This window comes from Polyergus mexicanus, unplaced genomic scaffold, assembly GCF_030449975.1.
Source record: "Polyergus mexicanus isolate NDT 795.1 unplaced genomic scaffold, iyPolMexi1.0 SCAF_6, whole genome shotgun sequence".
Taxonomy (NCBI): domain Eukaryota; kingdom Metazoa; phylum Arthropoda; class Insecta; order Hymenoptera; family Formicidae; genus Polyergus; species Polyergus mexicanus.
Window position 1 is genome coordinate 8,360,504 of NW_027223326.1, and position 24,121 is coordinate 8,384,624.

Here is a 24,121-nt window from a genome sequence, read left to right on the forward strand (position 1 = left end):
CTTTTTCTTGAAGATTTCTAGTAATCAATAATCGAAAAACGTTAGGAATAATGGAAATATTGCAGCTGGAGAAAAAAATTTTCGGAAATTAACCTAGTAAAATAAACTACTTTAATATTACAATTAGTATATATTTAATTAAAATTAATTATTAAATTAATAATTAATCTTTAAGAGTTTTGCTTCCTTTATAAATAGTATTATGGAATATAGGAAGAAATTGCGAATTATTTAAAGTTAATCAGTAGTAAATCAAAGTCAATTCATTCAGACTTTCTATACACTATTCTGTCTTAATCGTTAATTTAAATTTTATTAATTTAAATTTTTAACTTTTTACCAAAAAATCCATTTCTTTTTTGAGACATAATTAAACACAGTTGCGTTATCACGATTTTCAAGTAATATCAATCATACGCGCATATATTTTTTATGTTAAGGGATATACTGGAAAAGGGAGATGGAGAAAAAGAACGAAAATAAAGAAAAGAAATAAGGATGAAGAACACGAAGTAACAATGAACGAAGCACTGTCAGATCGTTCCTGTTTGTGACGACTGCGTGCCCCATTAGATAGCGAAGATCATAGGTCTCGGCTAAAACTATGAGAAGAGTTAATGGCTCTAACGAGACGTTCGGAACGAGATCTCGGAAGAGGGAGGGGGGGGGAAGTGTCCGAAGCAGCGGCTAATTAAGCGTTTTCGACGCACGGAAATTACGGTTAATAATACCGCTGTTACTACGTCGTAGTTTGACCGACTGAATTCATAATGATTCCTCGATACGATTCGAAGATGCTCGTAAGATTTCTGCCATGATAAGAAATAAATAATTAATGAAAAATGGGCTATATGCGTAGTGAAAATGATCATTTTGATAATCTTTGCCATATCATGCGCTGAATAACAATTAATTTATTGTATATTTTTTAAACTTTCGTGGAAATTATAATTAATTGAGATATTGCGGTTGTTGCTACTTCATAAGAATTCCATTTTGAATTTTTACGATTTTTTTGCAAATATGTATGTGTGAAAAACTTATATTTTATCCACAAAAAATCGTCAATAAATTAATATTGTAATTGAAAGAAAAGATAAAATATAAATACAAAGAATATAAAAGAGATAGATAATAATATAATATTTCTTTAACTTTTATATATGTTAATGTTAAAATTTGAATTGAATATTATATATATTATGTCCATCTTCTTCGCCACAATTTCTTCTTGAAATTGACTGTCAATCTTATTACGCGTTGCACGACATATATTACTTAATTTAAGATAATTCAGGTTGTCAAGATGCGCAGTGAAATATATAATATTGTACATAAGAGTGAAGCAGCAGGTACGTGTTTCAATTCTGTTTCAGATATCTGTTCAGGTTCGTGAAGACGAGGCATTAAATTTCATATCGCGTCAGCTTAAGTGATCGTTCCGCACGAACGTTCCGCTTAACTTACGACCATGCACCCCGTATTATCGCATTACTTTGTTGAGTTTGTTGAGTCGATTCCAATCAATTTAGACATTAGCATAGATTTTCGTTAAAAAAGAAGGTATTTAATATACTTCTCTCCTCCCCCCTCCCCTCCCATACAATCACACTATAATTCATTAATTCGCTAATACATTAGCTATTTGACATTCTATTATTTAATTTTTTTTCTCTGAGAATGCAAAAACCTTATTTTGACGAATGTTATTCGAAGTATTGTAATGAATATATATAACATAAATTAATATAAATATTTATATAAATTAAAAATAGAATTTACAATCTAAACATATTTCAAAAAAAGATTATGTAATTTGTTTGTGTGTAATTTCCTCTGTATTGTTAAAAATTCAATTATTTTAATTTTATAGATATCTGATGATATTTTAGTTAGAAATTCAAACTCGATGATTTTGTATAATTAAAATTACACGATGCTAATAACGTGTTTATCGGCAAACAAGCTATTCTCGCGTAATAAGATGAGCTTGCAAATTATGATTTTATTGATTATGAGCTACAGCTCGGCAACTTTTATAATCAAATGAAAGACGTGCATGGTCAAAATATCATCAGCAATGCGATCGATAATGATATCGTGAAGCCGCCGCATCTTTCCGTTCTATCTTGCGAATGTATTGGCCTCGCACCACTAACGCGGCTGCTAATTAGTAACAGCAATGTCACGGACATTTAACACGCTTATCGGCCGGCTCTCATAAATTGCAGAAAGAGATGCAATGAGATGCAGCGGCCGCGATGTCAACGGTCATCAAAACTCTCTAGATAGCGAAGTAAATTGCAATTTTCCATGTAATACGATAATAAACTGTGGCTGCCAATTTTTAAAGGATAGTAGGAATCTATGTAAAGACGTTTCACGGTTTAAATACCGCAATAATTCGCGAAATTCCGCGGAAATGTTAAAGGCGAATTTATTTATCGCGTCGAACGCGCGGGCGCAAATCCGCCGTAATGATAAGCGAAGTATCTTAAACAAGTCGATCTCGCGTACAAACCCGCGAAAAGAAGTCATAAAGCGATGTATAACACGCCATCGCTGTGAATTACGTCTCGGAAAGGATGCGAGCGCAAAGAAACGTTTGCATTTCTTCACTCGGTTGATTTATCTGCGAGAGGTTGCGCGAGCTGCATCGTGCTCGTCTGACATCGACCTTCGATCCTCGATCGCTGATGGATCGAGGGCACGGTACCCTGTGACCGCCATGGCACGTTCCCGCAAAATGGCAAACGCGTATTCCATACGAATGAAATTATATATACTTCAATCCCCGCTCCCATTATTTGCTTGCGTTTAATATCTTTCTGGAATATCGTCATCCCCCTTTCTCTACTTTTGTGCATGTACTTCTAATAACAGCAATTACATAATATGTTTTTACAAGGTGCGAGAGATACCACGTAATCATGTAAAATATCATGATCAGTTAAACGGTAGATAGTATCTGTTCTCGGAAATAGGTTTCAATCTGCGAAGAGAGTTCTTCCCCTCTACATTAAACAGAAATATGCTTTTGTATAATTTAGCCTCTTAGAAAATGAATATTAATTAACATCGCCATTGTTTATGTATAACATTATGTTTTTTATTATAAATGATTTTTATAGGATCCTGCTTGGATTAATAGCGCATATTGCTACATAAATTTCGATAGTATAAGTTTTGTAATGAATTATTTATTCATAAATGTCAAACTAATTAAAATATTTAACAACTTGAATTGAAATAATTTATACAAGTAATAAAAATTTTCTTGTAACAAGTATCCCTCGTTTCTTTTGCAGCGTCACCATCTTTGCCACCGTTGAGCGAAACAGCGTGGGACAGAGATCGCGATCGAGATCGGAGCCGGGAAAGAAACCGGGAGCGCGAGAGGGTGAGAAGCGGCGAGAACGAGAGGGAATGTCAACAGGAACGAGAGCCCGCGATCAGGGAGAGAGAGGGGCGAGATCGGGAGAGGGAGCAGTGTGATCGCGACAGGGACAGACAGAGGGATAGGGAAAGGGATCGGGAGAGAGACGTATCGGTCTGCGTAATGGAGCCACCCGATTCCGTCTTCCCGATCTCCCCTTCCGCCGCCTTTCTCGCATTACAAAGGATAAAAGCTTCTTAGTAAGTATTATTGTTCACCTGTTGCATCCTCTACCTAAGCATAAGCGTGTATTTTACGTTGCGTAAAGGCTATGAGAAGACGCTATTGAAGCGGAATATAACGTTAAAGTTTATGTATCCGAGAATGATAAAAATTAAATGATTAATCGCGAAGTGAATTTACTTCATGGATGGGCAGTGTGAGAATAATTTAATGTCCGGCCGTTACGTTCTTTCAGTTAATTATAATCAACAAAATTATATTCTCACGTATATATATTAACATTCATTATATTAATTTCGCTTTTTAATATAAAATTTATGCAAATAACATTGTAGGAATTTTTCTGTATTTGAGATCTCGAAAATCAACGTCGAATCACGATTGATCACTGCCACGCTATGTAACTATGTGTTAAATCGACAATTTGTCGGAATGTTGGAGAAAAGATGTACAAAATAAGCGAGAAATGTGTCGAGTTTGTTGCGAAATATAAAGACTAATTTTATTGTATTATCGCTTCGCACAATTGGCCGAAAACAGCGGGATACTTACTCATGGGCGTCGATGCTTACGTTCAATCGTATTTCATCGATGCATAAGCACGTCCAGGGTTAATAGGACAAGATCGTGCGCCCGCTGTAAATCTCGTTTAATTTGCTCTCGCCGCGCGTACTCGCGCGACTGTCGTTTCCATTGTACCAGGGTTTCCCGATCCATCTCTCTTACAGAAACCATGCTTGACATCTCACACATACACACGATATATATATAATACATACATAACACATATAAGAAAACATGGTAATCTCGTGACACCCGGCGCACGCTAACAAACCTCATTTTATACGTCCTGTCACGATTTCTTTCGAGCACGCGCCTAAGTAATTTCGTCCCGCTTCTTTCGCCCAATTAGCGTGACGCCGATTCATTATACGCTTTTTGCAAATCAACCTGTCTATACCGGTGTACCGCACACGAGCTCTGCATTTGATCTCCATTTTTTTAAGAGCGAGAAACTTAGCGCTATCCAAGAACATGAAAGCGTCGTATATTATGACACACGAGAAAAAAAATGATTTTAATTTAAAATTTTTTAATTCAAGCATCTCGTAATTATGGCCACTAATTATACAGCCTCATGGTTTTTATTTCGTTTTATTTCACGTATAAAGAGGAAATGGCTGCAAATCCCGATTGATATAAATTTTAACTCGTTTCTTATATATATACGTACGTTTCTATTTATCTCTTTATATGTACGTCGAATAGAGACGAATACACGAATACACCACAAGAGTACTGATACCCGCACATCAGCATCCCTACGAAGGATCCGCGGCGGGAATTAATATTTTACGACAAATACACTTCCCAGTCGGGCTCTGGTCTATTTGTTAGATCGCCGGATTTATAATGACTACTCCAACTGATTTAGATCTTCTTAACACGTCGTTGTTGATATAGCAAGTTTGTTTTTAAATTGGATTTTTCCAGCTTTGATCATACACGTTAATTTTTGCGATTAATATTATACAACATTATTCTCGTTACGTTTCGTAAATTTGTTAAAACGAGATTTATTATAATGTTTACTTGTGGATAAAAGAATTTATAGGACTGTACAATTATATGTGTATATATATATTAATTTTTATACCTATTATTTTATACTTATTATCATAGTTTTTTGTGTCAAATGCATTGTGATTCATTTTTCTTTTTTTACTAATTTTCCACGTGACTCTCTTATTAATTTTCTGCTCGCTAACTCAAGGATTATCGAATTGTGACGCGTGTACAGCAGGATTATTAGAAAAATATATTAGAAGACAAAATAGTCATTCATATGGAAATATCAGAATAATTAATTTTTCCATTTATATCCGAACAGACAGAAATACACATAAATAAAAACTTACTTTCTGAAGGATGAATTAATGTTACCTGAATTATCGCGGCTATAAACGAATTTATGTATGTCAGTTATGTACGTCAATACATAGTACTAGTTTATAGCGAATTGTATATGAAACCCTCACGTGACTTCGATAAAATACGGCAGTGAATAAGGACACGTCAGTGGTACTGTTTTATTTAATCCGGCTTAAAACTTTTCGAATTTTTGATCGCAAGTCAGATTGCGTGAAGTATATATTATGTACATATATAGATCGGTGTATTGCTCTGTAAAATTTATATTTCGATAAATTTATATAATGTCACAGTGAAAAAGAATGACTGCGAGTCACACAATAAAATTATTATATGAAATTATACTTAAAAAATCGGAAAGTAAAGTTTATTTTAATTGGCGTTTTAAAATAATTGAAAAATCGAATTCATCAATTATTCAGAACGCTTTAAATTTTTTAAGTAAATTGCATAATTATTTCGGATTGCCTCTTATCGATGTCTGTCTTATTCTATCCATAAACGATCTGCAGGAGGTATTTTGCACTACGCCAAATTGATCAGTACTAATATGGCACACTTTAAGAAACATAAGTCGATCTATATCGTTAGCACGTACGTTTCGCGGAAAAACAAGTCTTATAAGAATTCAGTGTGTCAAGTTGAGATTGATTGAACCAGCCTGATACGCCTTTCTTCTCTTCGTGGATCGGAGCGAATCGGTCCAATGCTATTCGACCGATTGCCCGCTTTCGAAGAATCGCGCTCGGTTTTTCGTGCACCCACCAAAAAAGGCACTTTGCCTCGAAAAGAAAGCTTCGCAAACAACGCGTCATTAGAAACTCTCTCGTCTAAAAATGAGCAAGTAATACTTCGTTTGTGGAAATAATTTCTCTCCCCATTATAAAAGTTATAAGATACGAAGAATATTATCGGTTTCAATTTTCTTTCGTTTTATGTCTCTTTTAATGAATTTTTGTTTTTGAATCACTTAGTGAAAATGTTTAATCTTTCGATATCTTTTTCGAAATCATTTGCATAATTTTTTACTAAAGTTATGTAAATTTTATAGGGAAAGTACTAAAAATATCTTAAAATTAAAAAAAAAAATAGGAATAAAATTATATTAATTATAATTATATTGAAAATAACTACTTTATAAATATTAAAAACGGATCATATAATATCCTTCAGCTTTGCGTTTAGAAAAAGTAAGAATGACAGATCATCCATAATAGAACGTGCAATCCATGCGCAAAACGGTCAATGAAGATGTCTTCTCCACATATTGGAATTGATATTGATAGTAACTGGTGCTTTTTCGAACGACGAATTTCTTGTCGCAATCAATGTCATCTCAGATATACGTGTATCGATGTATCGTTATGAACACCAGAAAGCAATCTCAAAGACGATACAAAAAAACGCGCGATCCTACATCTGATTCTTTTATAATTCATCGTGTGTCGCATGTTACGCCGTTTTATAACATCTGATTTCTTCTATGTTGCGTATTTCATTTCGAAAACTCGTCAACTGTCTTTCGTGTATAATCAAAAGCTGGTTATTGAGCAAATCCTCCATGGGCATGCAGAATAAGCTTATAAAGAAAAATTGTATACTTATCAAGATATAGCAAACTTTCAAAAGTAAAGTTTGTCCAAAGTAATTTTTCGTAATTGAAATTGCACTTTAAAAAGGTTGCTTAACTTGACGAAGTTCATAATTATTATAATCTGGATTTATATCTCTTCTTTAACTTGCTTCTTTTCATTTTTAAAATTTACATTGATTTTTCTTTTCTTTCTTTTTTTTTTTTTACTTTACGTCAGTTTTAAAAGATTCACTTACAGAAAAAGAATCTATTTCTGTAAAAAAAAAAAATTTATAAAAAAGAAGAGCATAAATTAAATATCCGGATATAATCGCATTAGTGTGATTTCTAACAGCATATTTTTGTTGAAACATTATGTTTAACTGTTTGCGGATTTAATTATTTAATTTCAGCGCATTCCAAAAACGTCCGCTTCCGGGGAGTATTGGATTAGGTGGTAGAGGAAATGCCGGCGTTGGCGGAAACGGCGGTAATTTAGGTGTCGATGGCGATTGCGGCGACGCGCTGAAGAGACGCAAGGTTCACAGATGCGATGTCGCCGGTTGTGACAAGGTTTACACGAAGAGCTCGCATCTCAAGGCGCATAAAAGGACCCATACTGGTAAGCTGGTCTTAATTTTGAGCAAATAATATCGATACTTTTTGGAAATTCTGAATGTTTGAATCAATCGACATATATCGTGAGAAATGCATTCGTATAAGATGTGCAAAATTTAAAGATATCTTTAATTCTTACCAGATGAAGAGATATATCGCTATATTAAATACGCACTAAAGAGAGGAAAGGATTAGAAAAAAAAGATTAGTTAAATTACACACGTAGACGTGTTGTATCATAAATCTCTCGATTTCAGTACACGATAAGCAAGCTAATCAAGATAAAATACATCAATCGATTCGAAGAAACAAACTTGCTACATTCTCGATGATCGTTATGTACGATCGTGAGTCACGCGCGTGCGTCAACAATCGTTAGAACAATCGCGCGTCATTTTACCATCGGTCCCTTCTCTCGCATATACGGTTTCGCTGGTGACGTTATCGTTTCAACGATAGCAGGATACTTGAAATCAGCGAGCTTGTAATATCTGATAAGAAAGGAAAAAGAATTTAATTACGAGGACAGCCATATCTCATTATTGTCACATGGCTATTACCACAAGCTGGGACTTCGTTCAGCGAAATAGCGTGGATGTTTCGAGGATATGGAAATCGCTTCTCCTTCTCGTACGAGAGGAAGAAGCTTCGATTATGTGTAGATCGAAGCCATTATCTTCGCCTTCCCACGTTAAATCGACGCGATGCTCGCAACCTCACTACCAAATATCGTCGTGAGATCCATGCACCGATAATGATAATAATAATGTTTAACCTAAACGGTATGGGGCTGGTAGTTAACGACTTGTCGCCCGACCAGGTCAAGTGCTCGATGGTGAACCATTAGTCATCGGGCATTCCTTTTAATATCTACGAGACCGAGGCTGACGCGCATCTCTCGAACGAGGTGTTCAAATTGGACGCGGACCGCATAACCGGTAGTCGCTCGTCAATTCGATTTACGAGTTGTGGATTCGATTACGATAAGAGTTTTGACAATAGATTTTTTTATCTTGTACGATAAACGCGCGAATTTATTTACGGAGGGTCATGGAAGAGCTAATTAATGAAAACCGTCGATTCAATCACGTGTTGCCTCGCGCGCTTTACGAATTTACATCAGACTCAAACACGCGGCTCTCTCTCTCTCTCTCTCTTTTGCAGGATAACAGATAAGAGGCACACATCAGCCGTGTTATTCTCGGCAAAGATTTTTCGCGCGCGTGATCCGCGGCCCGTCGCGGTCAAGGGTCGCCGACTTTCGCACGCTAGGATTCACGAACGGTAGAGCCTCGCGGAAATTCGATACCGTTCCGCAGCGTCGCCGTGGAGATGCCTTTCTGTCCGGCAGGAGAGAAAACTCGCACTTTTATCCGCTTTCGTACGAGTGCCTCTCTCGCGTATAGATCCAGGCTCTCCGACTATTTATTACCGCGTCACGAGAACTTGGAAGAGATCGCGCTGTTCCATTCCGTGTGCATACACGACGCGGCGCGGCGTTGGTTGCTTCAGGAATTTCCGGTGGATAGGTACCTTCGTGAAGGCATCGCCGCCGCCGCCGCCGTCTGGAGAAGGTAGCGGCAGCGGGGAGAGGGCGTGGTCGTGAGAACCAGGATCTTTTGTCTGGTCCATGGTTCAACCGAGACGCAACGCGATCGTGGTGCTCAACCCACAAACGCTGGATATGGAGAAACACTGAAGCCTTTTTCGATTATTATTATCGGATAAGAGTTTATACACATATATATATAAATATCTAAGAAATGCTTTTTGAAACAAGATGAATAAAATTTTATCTTTTTATTAATGATATACGAGATTGCATTATTTTTATAATATTATGATATTTTATTATTATAATTTACGATCTCTGCATTACTAAAAATTGTTAATAATTTGATACAATTATCACAATCTCAGAGAGAGAGAGAACTTCATTATTCTTTTATTTTATTTTATTTTATTTTGACGTGAGGCAGAGATCGATCATATTTAGCGCTGAGTATATACCAGAGAGTATTGATTTTAAATATCTGCACACACACGGCATGAAAGGTATACGTGAAATCTTGATAATTTTTTTTTTTTTTTTTTTTTTTTTATTCTACGAAGAGAAACTAGCTTCGAAGTTTGCAAAGATCGGAACATGATTCGCGCATTAGCATGCAATTATAGTGGAGGGTTTTACGAAGTTTGCAATGATCGGCTGGCAATCGAAAGACCATTACTTGACGTACAACTCGATTGTGTACCTGGCTTCGACTAATTGTTTCAACGATCGGTTTAGCGCCGATTTCTAGTGGCAAATCGCTGCCGCCTATTCGTCATTCTAACACCGTGCGGCCATCGAGATATCCTTACTGAGGCGGATACCGCCTGAATGTGGGAAATGCCAATTCATTGATTACCGTCATTTCTACCATTTCGCGCTGTAACTCGCTCGCGCGATCATGACTGTCGTTGCGAAGCCGATAGGAACGATCGTAAAATTGTCGAGGTTTTTCGAGAAATAACAGGCTTGTTGGTTCCCAATAATTCATAATTTCAATATCATATTCCATTACTTTTGAAATATTTTACAAATTGTTTTTCATTACAATAATTTTTATTTCTTAAATTGTTGAATAATTTTTATTTTTATTTTTATCAAAATAAAATATTTCGTTTCGATAATTATTCGCTTTAAGGCTCATAAATATTATGCTAAAATTTCTGGATGCATTGCTCTGTTCGTTACATGTACATTTTTTTGCGCGAATATAATTTTTATTTCATTAAAAATTTAGGCACACGACTTTTATAAATTCAGCTAAAAGTTATGAGTTTAAATAATGACATTTAGAACTTTTCAATAAACCTGTGGATCCCAGAGCGGGAATAATGGGTCGAAATGGGTCGTTTATGCATGTTGGACGTTGTTCATATTACGCGCCTCATTGACGATGTAACGGAACACAATAACAGCCTAATATTACTTTTAATATCGACGAATAACAGCGTACCTGACACACGTGATTGCGTGTAACGAGAGTTGCATTACAGATAGAGAATCATAGCTCATTATGAGCGCACGGTAAATCGCCCTTGCACGATTATATGATGAGAGATGTTTCCTACGCCCATTAACGTATACATAAAATTTCTTATCTACCTGTGAGAAATCACATAGCAACATGTATATCTACGGGGTATCTCTAATTATCGCATTTCCCTCAACTGAGTATGATCTCGCGTAAGTTAAGAAATGCCAATGCGCTTCTTTTTTTAAAGCATCGTTATTTTCTACATCACAATTTTCCGCCAAAGTCACAGTTTTGATTGAGTCGCGCAAGAGAATTCTCAAGAAGATATAAATATATATCGGAGCGATATTAATAATATATTCATTTATTTTATTTATTTTTTCAAACCTTAATTTAAATAAATATTAAATTATAATAAAATTAATTATTTGGTTTGTTATTTTTTTTTATATCATTATTAATTAATCATTTATCGATCCTATATAATAGAAATGCTGTTTCAATATATATTATTACTGTTTGTGATTTTAATTTTGTTCTATTTATAAACTATCCTATTCATAATTGTTACGTTAAGAGCGAATTATATTCGCAATATTCTGCAAAACATTGGATGGATCAGAGAAAATAAGGGACTAAAGCTGAGAATCACTGTGCATAACTATCAGAATATAAGTTCGGTATCAGCCGACTGGCGTGACCCTTGATAGACAGGAGGTTTGTTGAGAGACCTCGTGTATTAATTAAGGCGAATTAGCCTTGGCGTAAGCCGGACAACGTCCGCCGATCGGTTGTTCCGTGTATCGAAGGATACGCCGATGATCACGAGCAGTTCGCTCTGTAGATTTCTTTACGAGTGGTAGTGCTTCGGGTATCCTGTTATTAACAATGCACTTATGCACTAATGCCGAAGGCTGCATTTACCTTCTCTGGGTGGGTTAACGATTTCCTGACGAGCACGCTTCTCCGCATTGTTCTTCGTTGGTCGTCGCAAATCATCGTTGCTCTCTTTTCTGCAAATAACTTCCCACAATCTTAGCTCACTTTCGCGTTCGATAGCATTCATAATATTTAATAATGCTAATACTTTGCTTCCGCTCATTCGTTTGCAGTATATAAACTTAGAAGAGTTGATTTGGTAATTGAGTTGAGTTTGGATATGCAAAATAAATCTATGAGTAAACTTCACTTCAAATAAAAAATTTGAGATATGAAATAAATATCTTATAAATTATGAATTTTTATATACACACACTCATACTAAATATACATTTTTTAAAATATTTTTTTACTAATTTTTAATCTCTTAAAAAGTTTTTTTGATTATTATCTATTGCATCGCGGAAAAAGATTCATATCATTTGATGAGAGAAACAAATTCAATTGTGTATCTAAGAATTAGATAATTTATACAAAGCGTGTGTAATTTCAGGATGCATCCGGAAACGCTAAGTCTCATTATGCGGTCTAAGATTGACATCATGTGAACGCTGCATCTACGAACGACACACATGGTTTATAATATGTTTTTTCCTAACTACTCGAGAGAGCTGTTAGTTCGCTCCTCATTACCGGCACGCATCGTGTCGCTTAGCTATGCGTCGGAGCAATTTTCTCACGTATTGTGATGTGATAATTACATGCTTCATGCAGAAAATGTATCGAAACGCGTATAGCTTCGTTAACTGAAATAATCGAATCGCGAAATTATATAATACAAGCTGCCAATTTTACAGATTTAACGATAATGTATCCACGGCTGATGTAGCGAACAATGTACACATAACATGACATAAATAGTTCGATCTTTCTTATAAGAAGATAATTTATATGTGAAAATAAATTTACAATATATATATCTCCTTTAGCTTTGTAACTTACAGTTAATATATCATAGGTAACATCTTATTTGTATATCACGTCGCGATAGGATACAACACTGTCTTCAAAGTTTCGCTCTGCGTGACTCTAGTAGACTTGTGTCCCGAGATAAATAGTCTCATCTATCTCGCTATCTTGAGATGTAACAAAAGACGAGACACGCTATTATGCGATAATTAAACAATGTCTCTGCATGCGGTGATAAATGAATCGCGTGTATTTGCATCGCAAAAAAATGGTACATTGCAGCGAGCTTAATGGTCGTGTCGCTTTATTAGAGAGTTATAAAATGTGCTCGATATACGGCAACGGAATAATACACAATCTACATTAGAATAAAAATTGATGTGAAAAGAATTTAGTCGCGATTGATAAGAAATAAAACATGAGTAGCAATTTTAATCTAGATTATGTACTTTTGGCTATTCTTATTAAAATTCTTATAAAAAAAATATTGAATTGAGAGAATAAAGAACTTCTGCAGTTCAATTCTGCTTCATCCATTTTCAGACACAGTCCAAAACGAGGAAATTCGATTAAATAATCAGTAACAGTTTGAATCTTTCGAGTGGAGATCTGTGCTTATTTCTTCAATTATATTCTTCACCTCATCACATTTCGATCTTTATACATGGATGTGCACGCAAATGAGAATGACGTCGCAAACGAATGGCTTCAATCTCGCTTGAATTACGATTAAGTAACTTGCCGGAAAAGAGAGTAAGAACACAAACTAGGGGAGGGAAGGGTAACGCGATGTTAATCTATGAAGCAATAAAGGCGCGGGCCGTGCGGAAAAACTCCATCGAAATACATTAATAACGGAGAGAACTAATACGACGCTCGCTGCGACGGTCGATATTACCCGCACCTCGTACGGGTTGTAAATGGACTAATTACTCACGATTACGCAACACAACTGTACGCGCGCGCGCGCGCGATTTCCTTCGTAACGTCATTAGTCGTTCGCGTATTCCTGGCGCGTTGCGCAATAATATTCGCCCGATAGACGTCGGGACGCGTTAAAACGGCCGATTTAGATCTACGACGTGGAGAGAACGTGTCTTCGATCATCCGCGCCCCGTCGTTTCTCGGCACCGCTAAAGCTCAATCCTTTCCAGCCGCGCGGCAACCCGCCGTTCCCTTTGCGTCGCGTCTTTAATTACGGCCGGCTTTCAGGAACGCAAAGTATACCTCGTTAATTACCGTTCGGTAATTAGCCTCGCGGTACTGTCAAAAAGGTGGCGTTAATATTCTGTAGTGACTGGTCTTTTCTTTCTTTCTTTCACAGCGTAGCGGCACTCTACAGTTGTTACGGACAATGTAACGTCGACTATAATCGTATGGTAAGGACGGTAATTCATTTTCCGAGATTGTGAGTTGCGCATTGTTCCATTATTTTAGACAGAATAGGATAAATTGCGAGATGAAAGGAGAAGATAGAATGTTTTCACCTCCACATATATCGGATTTCTCGCAAAATCATCGGGAAGATGTACCGAAAGCGCGATTTCTCATTAAAACGATCTCACGGTTATCTCCTTCCCCTTTGCGTGCGCATCGCGCAATAATTAAAACGTCCAATTTATAAAGATTAATCGTTTCTAATGCGTAATAATAAATGCGTGCGTTAACTCTGCCTCGTCTTACGTCGGAGGCCGGCAATACAACTCACGTCCCGCGACGCGATAATTGTTCCGCTTGTGCCTTAACACCGGCCATTTACAAGGGCAAATATCAAATTAAGGGTTAAGCGCCGCTTCCCGCTCCTCCGTCTCGATTCTCGCGATAATAATACTCCTCGTCTTGATTCTCTGTGACTTATGACCCGCAGTTAGCTGAGAAGCATCGCTCGGAAGAATTTCGCGGACGCAGATGCAAATATATCGATCAAACGGCGGCGATTTTCCATCCGCGAGATCGGATTCAGAGAAGACGACGTATCACGTCGTCGTCCTCGTCGCTCAACCCGGCCGATCATTATCCGGCTTCAACCGACGCGGATTTAATGGGATCGCGAAACCGGCCACCTGATCGTAACGATTCGCCGGCTCGTCTTCGTCTCGACGACTGTACGAAGCGATTGAACTTGATGGCGATTACGTCATTGCCTTGCCCCGAACCGTTTCCACAATTCATCTGAAGCACATGAGAGCGATTCCTCGCTTCTGCTTCGACTTCGGTCCTTCTTTCGTGGAAGGATTTTGAAGAAATTTATATAATCGTTTAGTAGCATGACGCGGTGTATCACGACGATTACGGAATTGAAATTATTTTAATGGTAAACAAATCGATGAAACTGTATATTAAGAAAGAGATTAATTTTCGATTCAGGCTATCGGATTTCGTTGAAACCAAAATTAATGGAAAATACATGGAGAAAATATTACATTAAAAATTACAATATATTAAATGCAATATATAATTTTTGTAATCATGAAACATTAAGGAGAATCGCAATTTTTTTATTTAGTAATATTATATATATAGTGTTATATTTTACAAACGCGAATATTGTAATCATTCAAATATTTTGATGCAAACAAACGCATAATCCTTGATAAATAATAAAACAAATACGTAATTTACAATATTAATAGTAATAAATATCTTAATGTCATATTTAATATTATAATTTAGCTTTAATAAATATTGTCAAAGGGTATGTATTTTTTTATGTGATTTGTACTGTAAAATTTCTTCCGTGTACGAAAAACACATTGGACACTTTACGTGCTGTCTCGGCAAAAAGTTGCGATGCGATTGAACTAACTATTACAAACGTCAGAAATACTTTAGACATCATGATCTCAGCACTTTCGAAGTTCTGTGATACTCGATGATATTCAATATTTCCGATGATGATTGATTTTTAAAAGAGACACGCACGGTGAAGTCTTTATATAGAACTCCCCTCTATATTACATCTCGCGAGCGGCCTTGATTTTTATATTTTCTTTTTTCGCCCCTTTTTACTTCTCTTTCTCGTATGTTTTAGGTCGACACACGAGCAACAAAGGCCTGTGTTGATTCACGCTATGCCGATTTATGTACATTTAAGCAGAATATAATTGCTGATGAAGCAATACACACAACTATATGCAATAATATTATTGCATTATTCGAATTATTGTACTACGCCATGCATTTATTATTTAATTATCATATTTACATATATATAAACACGTTTCAAAATATATACTTAAACCTACATAGAATTGACGTAGTAAGAAATTTAGTTTTCGTGGAATTTGAGTAAACTCTCCGCAGATTTGTCACATGTTGTATGTTGAAACAGAATTTAATTCTTGATTCGCAAGTTTAACAAAAAACTTGGATTATTCATAGACTATTATCTAAATAATATATTTAAAATGTATTTTGTTGAAATTGCTAATATTAAAATTAGTTTAAATACATATTTAATAATATGTAATGTGTATTTAATAAGCTTGTTTTGACTTGACGATTGAATGTATTGAGGTCGACATACGAATCGCTTTGAATCATATAACTGCTGAGTGAAATTTAATATGCATATCAGGATATAAATTATTTTAGTCATATAACCCATCAACTAATACAATTGATATTGATTGCTATTTTTATCTGTGTGAACATTAATTTCATATAAATTTTATATAAAAATTATATCTAAAAACATTCACGTTATTATATAAAGTTTTTAAAAAGTAAATGATTTTTGAAAAATCGCTGTTTAACATTGAGATTTTGTCGTGAAAAAGTTTATATTAAATTCTTTTACTCATTTAAAAGTGCATTAAAATCTAAACAATAAGCACGAAATCTTAAACTGCTCTTAATACTTTAAGCCCTATCCATCCAAACCCACCGTAGCATAAGAAATCTAAAAATTTGTGCAGGTAAATTGCTAAGGTAAATATTGTACATCCAGTATATTCTTATCATCGAGATATGCTCTCCTTTATCTGTTACAGGCGAGAAACCGTATCAGTGCACGTGGGAAGGTTGCACGTGGAAATTCGCACGATCGGACGAGCTGACGCGGCACTATCGCAAGCACACGGGCCAAAAGCCGTTCAAGTGCCATCTCTGTCAGCGATCGTTCTCGCGAAGCGACCATTTGTCGCTTCACATGAAGAGGCACTGATGATGAAAAGGGCCGTCCACAGAGTCGTGCGACGCGAGAGAAAGCGCACGCTGATCGACAAGAGAGGCGGAGGTGAGAAACGATTCTCGGCGATAGGCCAGTGATCACCGAGTGATCCTGGACGCGAGCGAGAAACGGACGATGATATTTCTTACATTTGGGACCTGAAGAGCCGCGTCGCGAGCCGGCCCGTCCCGAATCTCGCGAAGACGACGGACGGACCCGGTCGATCGGGCGGGCAGCAACTAGGAAAAGAGAAAATGACGAAGCAAATAAATCGTTTATTAAGTTTAGTGCTTAGTCGCGAACTAAATAATTCGCGATATCGATCAATTTTCGTCGGCCGATTCTTTCGATATCCTTGAGTCTTTTGCGAATCTTTCGATGGATCTTTCCGGCGATTGCAGCTACAATAATCGAACCGGTAAATCTAAAATACGAGCGTTGAACGCGAGTGGGTAATTGTTTCGCCAATTGTCGAGCTTTGATAAAGGAACGTCAATCTGGTCGCTTTATGATTTTGAGGAAGGAAAGATTCGCTTGTGCGATTCAGATAGCGATCGAGATCGTTGATTCGGCACGACAAGACGTATCGTCATTATATATACGTGTATCTGTTCTCTTCTGTGTTTCTAGCCAATTTTTATTTGTTCTATTTTCCAGTTTGTTTTATATATACAATATATATATATATATATATATATACATGTTTAAATAAGGCCAGCTCAACTAGTCTAGAGCACCATTTATCTCGTATACATTACGAAGAATAGAGCCAGTATATAAAAGTTAATTAATTAATTGAGGTAAGTAAATAGTTAGAATGTAAACTAAAGGATATATATCGAACTCCGGTGACGGAGCTTGGGACTTAGCATGCTCAGTTAAATAAACTACAACCGTGATCGTAGATATTACGTAAAAGCATTAATAGAGCAATTTTTCGATTATGCACAAAGAATTTCGCGTTTAGAGACGGACAATCATTAACGTTTCATTATGTAGTAATGAAGTGAGATATAAAACGTCGGCATCCCAAAAGCCAGTATTATGTGAAATGCGTAACAAGCAATATCATTATTAATAGCATTATATATTATATATGATGCTTTTCAAAATCTCTTTCTAGTGGCAAAAAAAAAAAACAGCTTTCTTCGATCGTAAATCGTCAAATTTTGATTCCGCATAAGGTGCCAAAGTAGAAGGTGCAATTACGAAATATCGTTAATACTATTTCGTGCTTTATGAAAATAAAAGCATAATCGAGTAAATTATTCTTTTCTAACGTGCTTTGAGATTTTTGATCCTGAGACGTAGGTAGACACACGTTTCATACAAATAATCGTGACAACAAATGTTATTCCGCATTTTACGTGACGGCATCATGATGAAAAGGTCAATAAATATCCGCAGAACACCTATAAAAGGCAAATATATGCTCAAACGCTCTGTGTTGTCTGTCGCAAGAACGATCCACTTTATCACGTATATTTATGACATCGTTCTTTGTGACTGTCTGATTACAAAATAACAATCGCATCAGGATGTCTTTGATGCATCGAACTGGCGATTTCGGAATTGCTAATCGAAAAGTGCATAAAGTAGACTCAGTATTTGAAGAAGATTATTTAATTAACAGCTTCAGTTAATGTTGATTAGTTGGTAAAAATGCATTTATATGATAATTAAAAATTTTATATATATATATATATAACTTTCAACTATTTATTCATATATATAAATAAGGATATATATAAATGAGGCATGGTTTATTAATGCAATATTGAAAAGGAAAATAAAAAATTTACTGTTGGAAATTTTAGACACCGAAGTCGCTGATTCCACATGTTAAGCGATGACGGATTTGATGAGGGACACAAAAATCTCAATGCACTCGCTTCATGTATAGTAATACATACATCGTGTACATAATTTCTAGAAACTTTGCGTCTAGAAACGCGACCTGCGTGGCAGGCATAGCATTAATCTGTTTTTTCAAACCGTGTTTTCGCCGCTGCATAATGTAATTAAAGCTTGGACATCTAAAGCCAGTTAAAACAATGAGACAAGAGATGCCAGTATATGCTAGAGAGAGCCAGTTTATATCATTAAAAAGAAACTCTCCGTGTGTAAGATTAACGCGAAGGTCGATAAATTAACATTTGTTACGTGTTGTATTCTGATAGGAAATAGTGCCTTTCTAATGTTAAGGAAGAGGACACTGCGTTAGGCCTTAAGTATAGCTAGTGCCTTAAGTCACGCGAATTTTCGTGCTTGTATACCTTTCATAATCCGATCCTTCAAAAATTCTCGCCCGGAGAACCAATTCGGCGAGCTTTATGGTATCTCCCTTGCAGAAGCTACAAATCGAACATCACATGTCAGTTCACACAAAATTCAGTTAAACATACGCAAAATTTCAAGTGATTAGAAACAGAATAAATCTAAAAATATTAAAATTTTGGGCAATTAAGGTACGATAATCGTAATGCAATATAGAACTTTTAATAAAATTTTAAATGATATATTTCGTATGTAACACCGTGAAGTTTGGCCTACATATTAACACATGTTGTATTTCTGGCAAAAAGTGTAAACATTTTTTTCTTTTAATCTCGATTGTGCAGTTGGTCCTGATCGTTCGATATAATCGAATATCTTTTTCCTCTTCATAATTTTTACAATTTATGATACAATTATTTGACTTTCAACTTATATTTTTACACATTTCTGTAAATTTTATTACCTATTAAAATCTTGAGATTATCATTTGACATATTCCTCAACATATCCTGTAAATCAACTATCAATTATCGATTTTATGACAGGATAAATAATTAAATAAGGATCTATTGCATAACTTATATACATGTATGAATATATTAGATGAGCAAAGAGAAGCAATGAAGGCTACAGTAGAATCTTTATGGACAGAATTGATAGTACGTTTTTATAATGAATTACTTTCATACATCACATAAATGGTGAAAATATATAATAACGTGACACTATTTTTTATCATTTTTGTCCATATATTTACGCTGGAATATGGCGGCACATTTGTCTCTCACTTTTTATTTAAATTTCAGGTTGTTATCTAAATAATCGTATTAACGAAATTCTAATTTCAATCGCGCTTTTAATAATATTCAGTAATATTCAGAAATGTTAATTAAAAACACTGGATGTTTCAACTTAAAATATCAAGAACTTGCACAATTGAGGCTTCGATCTTCGTGATATCTTTCGACAAAGTCTATCGCTCAATGTTAAAGTTATCTAACTTGATTATCAATTTTATGATCGTATTATACGTGAACTATATTTATATGATATTTATATAATACAAGGTATATATATATATATTCAATTCAATTCCCTTTATGATAAGCTAAATTTATTCCTATCTAGAATATATGTGCACATGTCGAAAACATGCTACTAATGTTAAAGAATTTGTGATAATGATGAATTTATGATTTCATTAAATCGCCTTTTTTATTTTGACTATTAAATATTTCTTTTCTCGACTTTTTGTGATTATGTCTTTTAAAAGATTTCGAGAGTGCTTTCATCAATATAAAAATATTAAGAGTACGTTGTTGTATAAATTACTTATGCATTTTCGGCATAGATAAAGAATTTGTTTGGTAAGTACCATGTTTCGTTTTCGCATTAATTTGCTCTTTCGCTCACGTTTTTCACATTTCGATCAGAAACATGTTTTTATACTCGCATATAATATGTGACGTCGATCATTTTTGCTTATATAGGTTTTAAAACGCGTAAAGTACACGAGAGCAGTTAGCTACTGTGTACGTTAATTGCCGTCCCCCCTTTTTACGGGAAAAGTAAAACATTCCTGTTGCTACTAGCACGAGATAAAGTTTACCAAGCGGAAATTTTTAGTGCCGCATTGTCGTTAGAGATTTTGATAGAAAAGGAACCGACTACGCGGATTTACATTCCCCGAGCACACACGTTCCTATATCTAAGAGTACGTGGAGCTTCAAGAAAGTCCAATGCTTTACGCGTATTTGAAAAGTGTTTCCCTCCCCCTCCCCCTCTCCCCTCTCTTTCTCTCTCTCTCTCTCTCTCTCTCTCTCTCTCTCTCTATATATATATATATATATATATATATATATATATATATATATATATATATATATTAACGCTTGTTTCTGTTATGCATTAACCCATGTTAATGCATAACTATTCAATTCCCTATAGAAGGCGAACCGCGAATGGATAAGAATATAGGTAAACGAGCTCCAATTGAATTTTCTTCGAAGGGCTTTGCCCAAAAAGATTAGCATTTCAAGTGCCTTAACGGACATCAACTAATCGAGATTATATAGTCGAAATCATCACAATCGAGTTGTCGATTTTCAGACACGAATCATTTATATATATTTGGCATATCATGTTAGGCCCGATTAAAGATGAACGAAATAGAAAACAAGGTATTTGCACGTACGATACATGTGGTGAGGAGAGTCTCTCCTCTCGATTACGATCTTATTAATAACTTTAGAAGGAAAGCACTTGCACGTCGCATTGATAATATCTCTCCACGTCTTTCTGTAATCTTGAATGCTATCGAGTTATTTGGTTATTTGGTAAGTCTAAGCAAAATTTAGATTTGTTTCGAAGGAACTGATAGTATGAAGAATTTAAAAATAAAACTGGTATTTCACATAAACATAATAATGCAGAAAATTACATATTATCCACACGAGATATCGCATTCCATACGTTCTTTCGGAAAGATATGTGTGTGATCGGACCAAAAGATTTTTTTGGTTTTACCTTAAAGGTCCAGACGATTCAACAACTATAAGCATTGTTAATTCAGAAAAAAATAAGTTACTATTTTATTAGTTTTGAAATTTTGTTTTTTTTGGCTTATATTCAATTAGGATTACGAATTTGTTAAATATTAAATTTGCGATAAGAACATATCAGCTCAATTTAGTTTGCAGATAGCTGTGTATATGGTACTTTTTTAGTACGATTCTTATTGTTTCTTAAACTTGATACAAAATATACAAAAATAATTTTGTTTCCTCGCAAATGCATAATGTTAATTATCCTTCCTTTTTTCTCTCAAGATCTATAGCGCTCATGATATGATATTTTCAGATATTTTATTTTACATACGCATATTAAAATGCAATATATGCGTGAAATAGAATACAAGATGTTTGGTGAATCGAAATGATTTTTAATTCGAAACTAAGGGAATTTCGTTTCTATTACATTAATCCCAGCATTTTTTTTTTTTTTTTTTTTTTTAGCACGCTTTTTCTCCTATAAATAACTTTTTTTCGTCAAGATATTAAAAAGCCGCAGTACATGTCTCGAAGGGCGACCGAAAAAAATATTTTTTATTTTTATATATCGAAAGTACACTATATAAAAGCGAAATACGAGCACCGTATAACAGTTTCTTTAAACAAGTTATGCAACGCGAATTGTATAATTGTCGCGATTTGTAGGTTCGAATATTCACGTGAATTTAACAAACGGAACTACTAGGTCTTAAGGTAATAAGTAAGAGCAACAATTATTGTACATAGCATGTAAAGTTCGCCGTTTGATAATCGTCCATAGACGATCGGCGGATTAGAATAGCATGATTCTATCCGATTAATGTAATCAATGGGGGCCAGTAATTCTCTCTCGGATCTCGCACGGATTTATATACTGCGGTACGCGTAGCCTAGCCTGAATTACAGATTTTAGTACGGCTTCGTGTTCTACAATTAGTACGTAGGCGTATATATTAAAATATTTCTTATATATCCGAATATATCTGCCATAAAAGTTCGCTTTTTTTGTTAATATAAATCATAACCAAATCCGAAATCTTCGATTTTATTTGAATATTATAATATTTGTTTTTCATAGATAAAATTGGAGTTAATGTTTCGTTATATTTTATTTTTTCATGATAAAAAATGCAAGGTGCTAAAATTTTGAAAGAAGGGCAAAATAGCTGCGCGCCACCAACTATTATCCCTTAAGCATAATTATATATATTGTGTAGAGGAATGTAGATTAATAATAATATATTATAAATCATTGTATAAAAAAACCAAGGCATACAAGGCAGTGCTAACTTGGTATTTTTTATTGTATCACGCGGCGTTTAAAGATGGTCTCTATTGTACCGCGCACACAGAAGAGTTTGTTAGAGTTAAATAAAAAGAAAAAAAAAAAATATATATGTATACATAAATGAATATATATAGAGAGAGATAAATATAAATATATTGTAAATGTGGTTGTAATCATATTACTGTTATCGATATTGATGTCCTTGATTTGGATAATTTATTTATTGAAAGAAAAATGAGAGAAGAATGTATAATTATTCGCGGGAGAGATGAATAGTGAAATATATATTACGCACGCGAAATTATATATATTATATATTTATATATACGATATTATCGTAAATGTCGGTAAAGTTTTTTTACGAGAAAGTCCTAAAGGTATATTGACTCGGTCGAGTACGACCATAAGCGCGTATATTGATTATAATAACTTGCGATTCCTACTGGAAGTAAATCTTATATATCGTAAGATCCTGGTGGTACAGTCTCTCTCTCTCTCTCTCTCTCTCTCTCTCTCTCTCTCGTGACTGACACGTGATTTATTGAAATAAATATACGGCGTCGAGTTGCAGCGACGTGTGATGTACATACATACACATAGCATGCCATGATCGTTCTGTGTGTGGTACAGTCATGCACCTGTCTCGGTATCTACACTATCGAAACGCGTTGTGGTTGCATATTTTAGATAATACTTATCATTATCATGATTACGATTATTATTATAATTAATACTATTGCTATTATTATTCTTATTATTATTGTATTTGGCAGGGTTACGACACATTAAAATCGAAAAAAAAAAAAACACTAATATCAGACATGTTTATTTACATCCCTTCCAATCAGATCCTATATGCGTGCAAAATCCAATTTATAAATATTTTTCTAGATAATTAATTCTCTCTTTTCCAGATAAAATTTTATATATTATTTAATTATTTCAATTTGATGTTTAAACGTGCGCAGAAATTATTTCTCAAGATATCGTCGGATGGCATAAACGCATCTAGATCGATTACATTTTTTTCGAGTAAGCAACAAATAAATTCATGAACGATCAAACGTTGGAAATAATTTCTGACAAGTTGGCTATAATACGATCATTAGGCTATTTTCTCCGGAGTGTGTAGCGTCCCAAGACGCAATATCTCTGCGGTAACCGTATATTTGTCTCACAGGCAACGAGCCTTTCTGCACGCTGGCATTCTGCTAAGTTGTAGG

General features: G+C 35.0%; 1 protein-coding gene across 1 annotated transcript in view; it reads left to right on the forward strand.

Moving 5' to 3' along the window:
- The window catches only part of LOC138933964 (Krueppel-like factor 3), a 296,223-nt gene extending 272,537 nt beyond the window's left edge, over positions 1-23,686 (forward strand). The window contains exons 5-7 of the mRNA XM_070297274.1: positions 3,309-3,636; positions 7,538-7,746; positions 16,606-23,686. Of these exons, the coding sequence (XP_070153375.1) occupies positions 3,309-3,636; positions 7,538-7,746; positions 16,606-16,778 (710 nt within the window). The 3' untranslated portion in view covers positions 16,779-23,686. The remainder of the gene's footprint in view (positions 1-3,308; positions 3,637-7,537; positions 7,747-16,605) is intronic.
- The last annotated feature ends 435 nt before the right edge of the window (positions 23,687-24,121 follow it).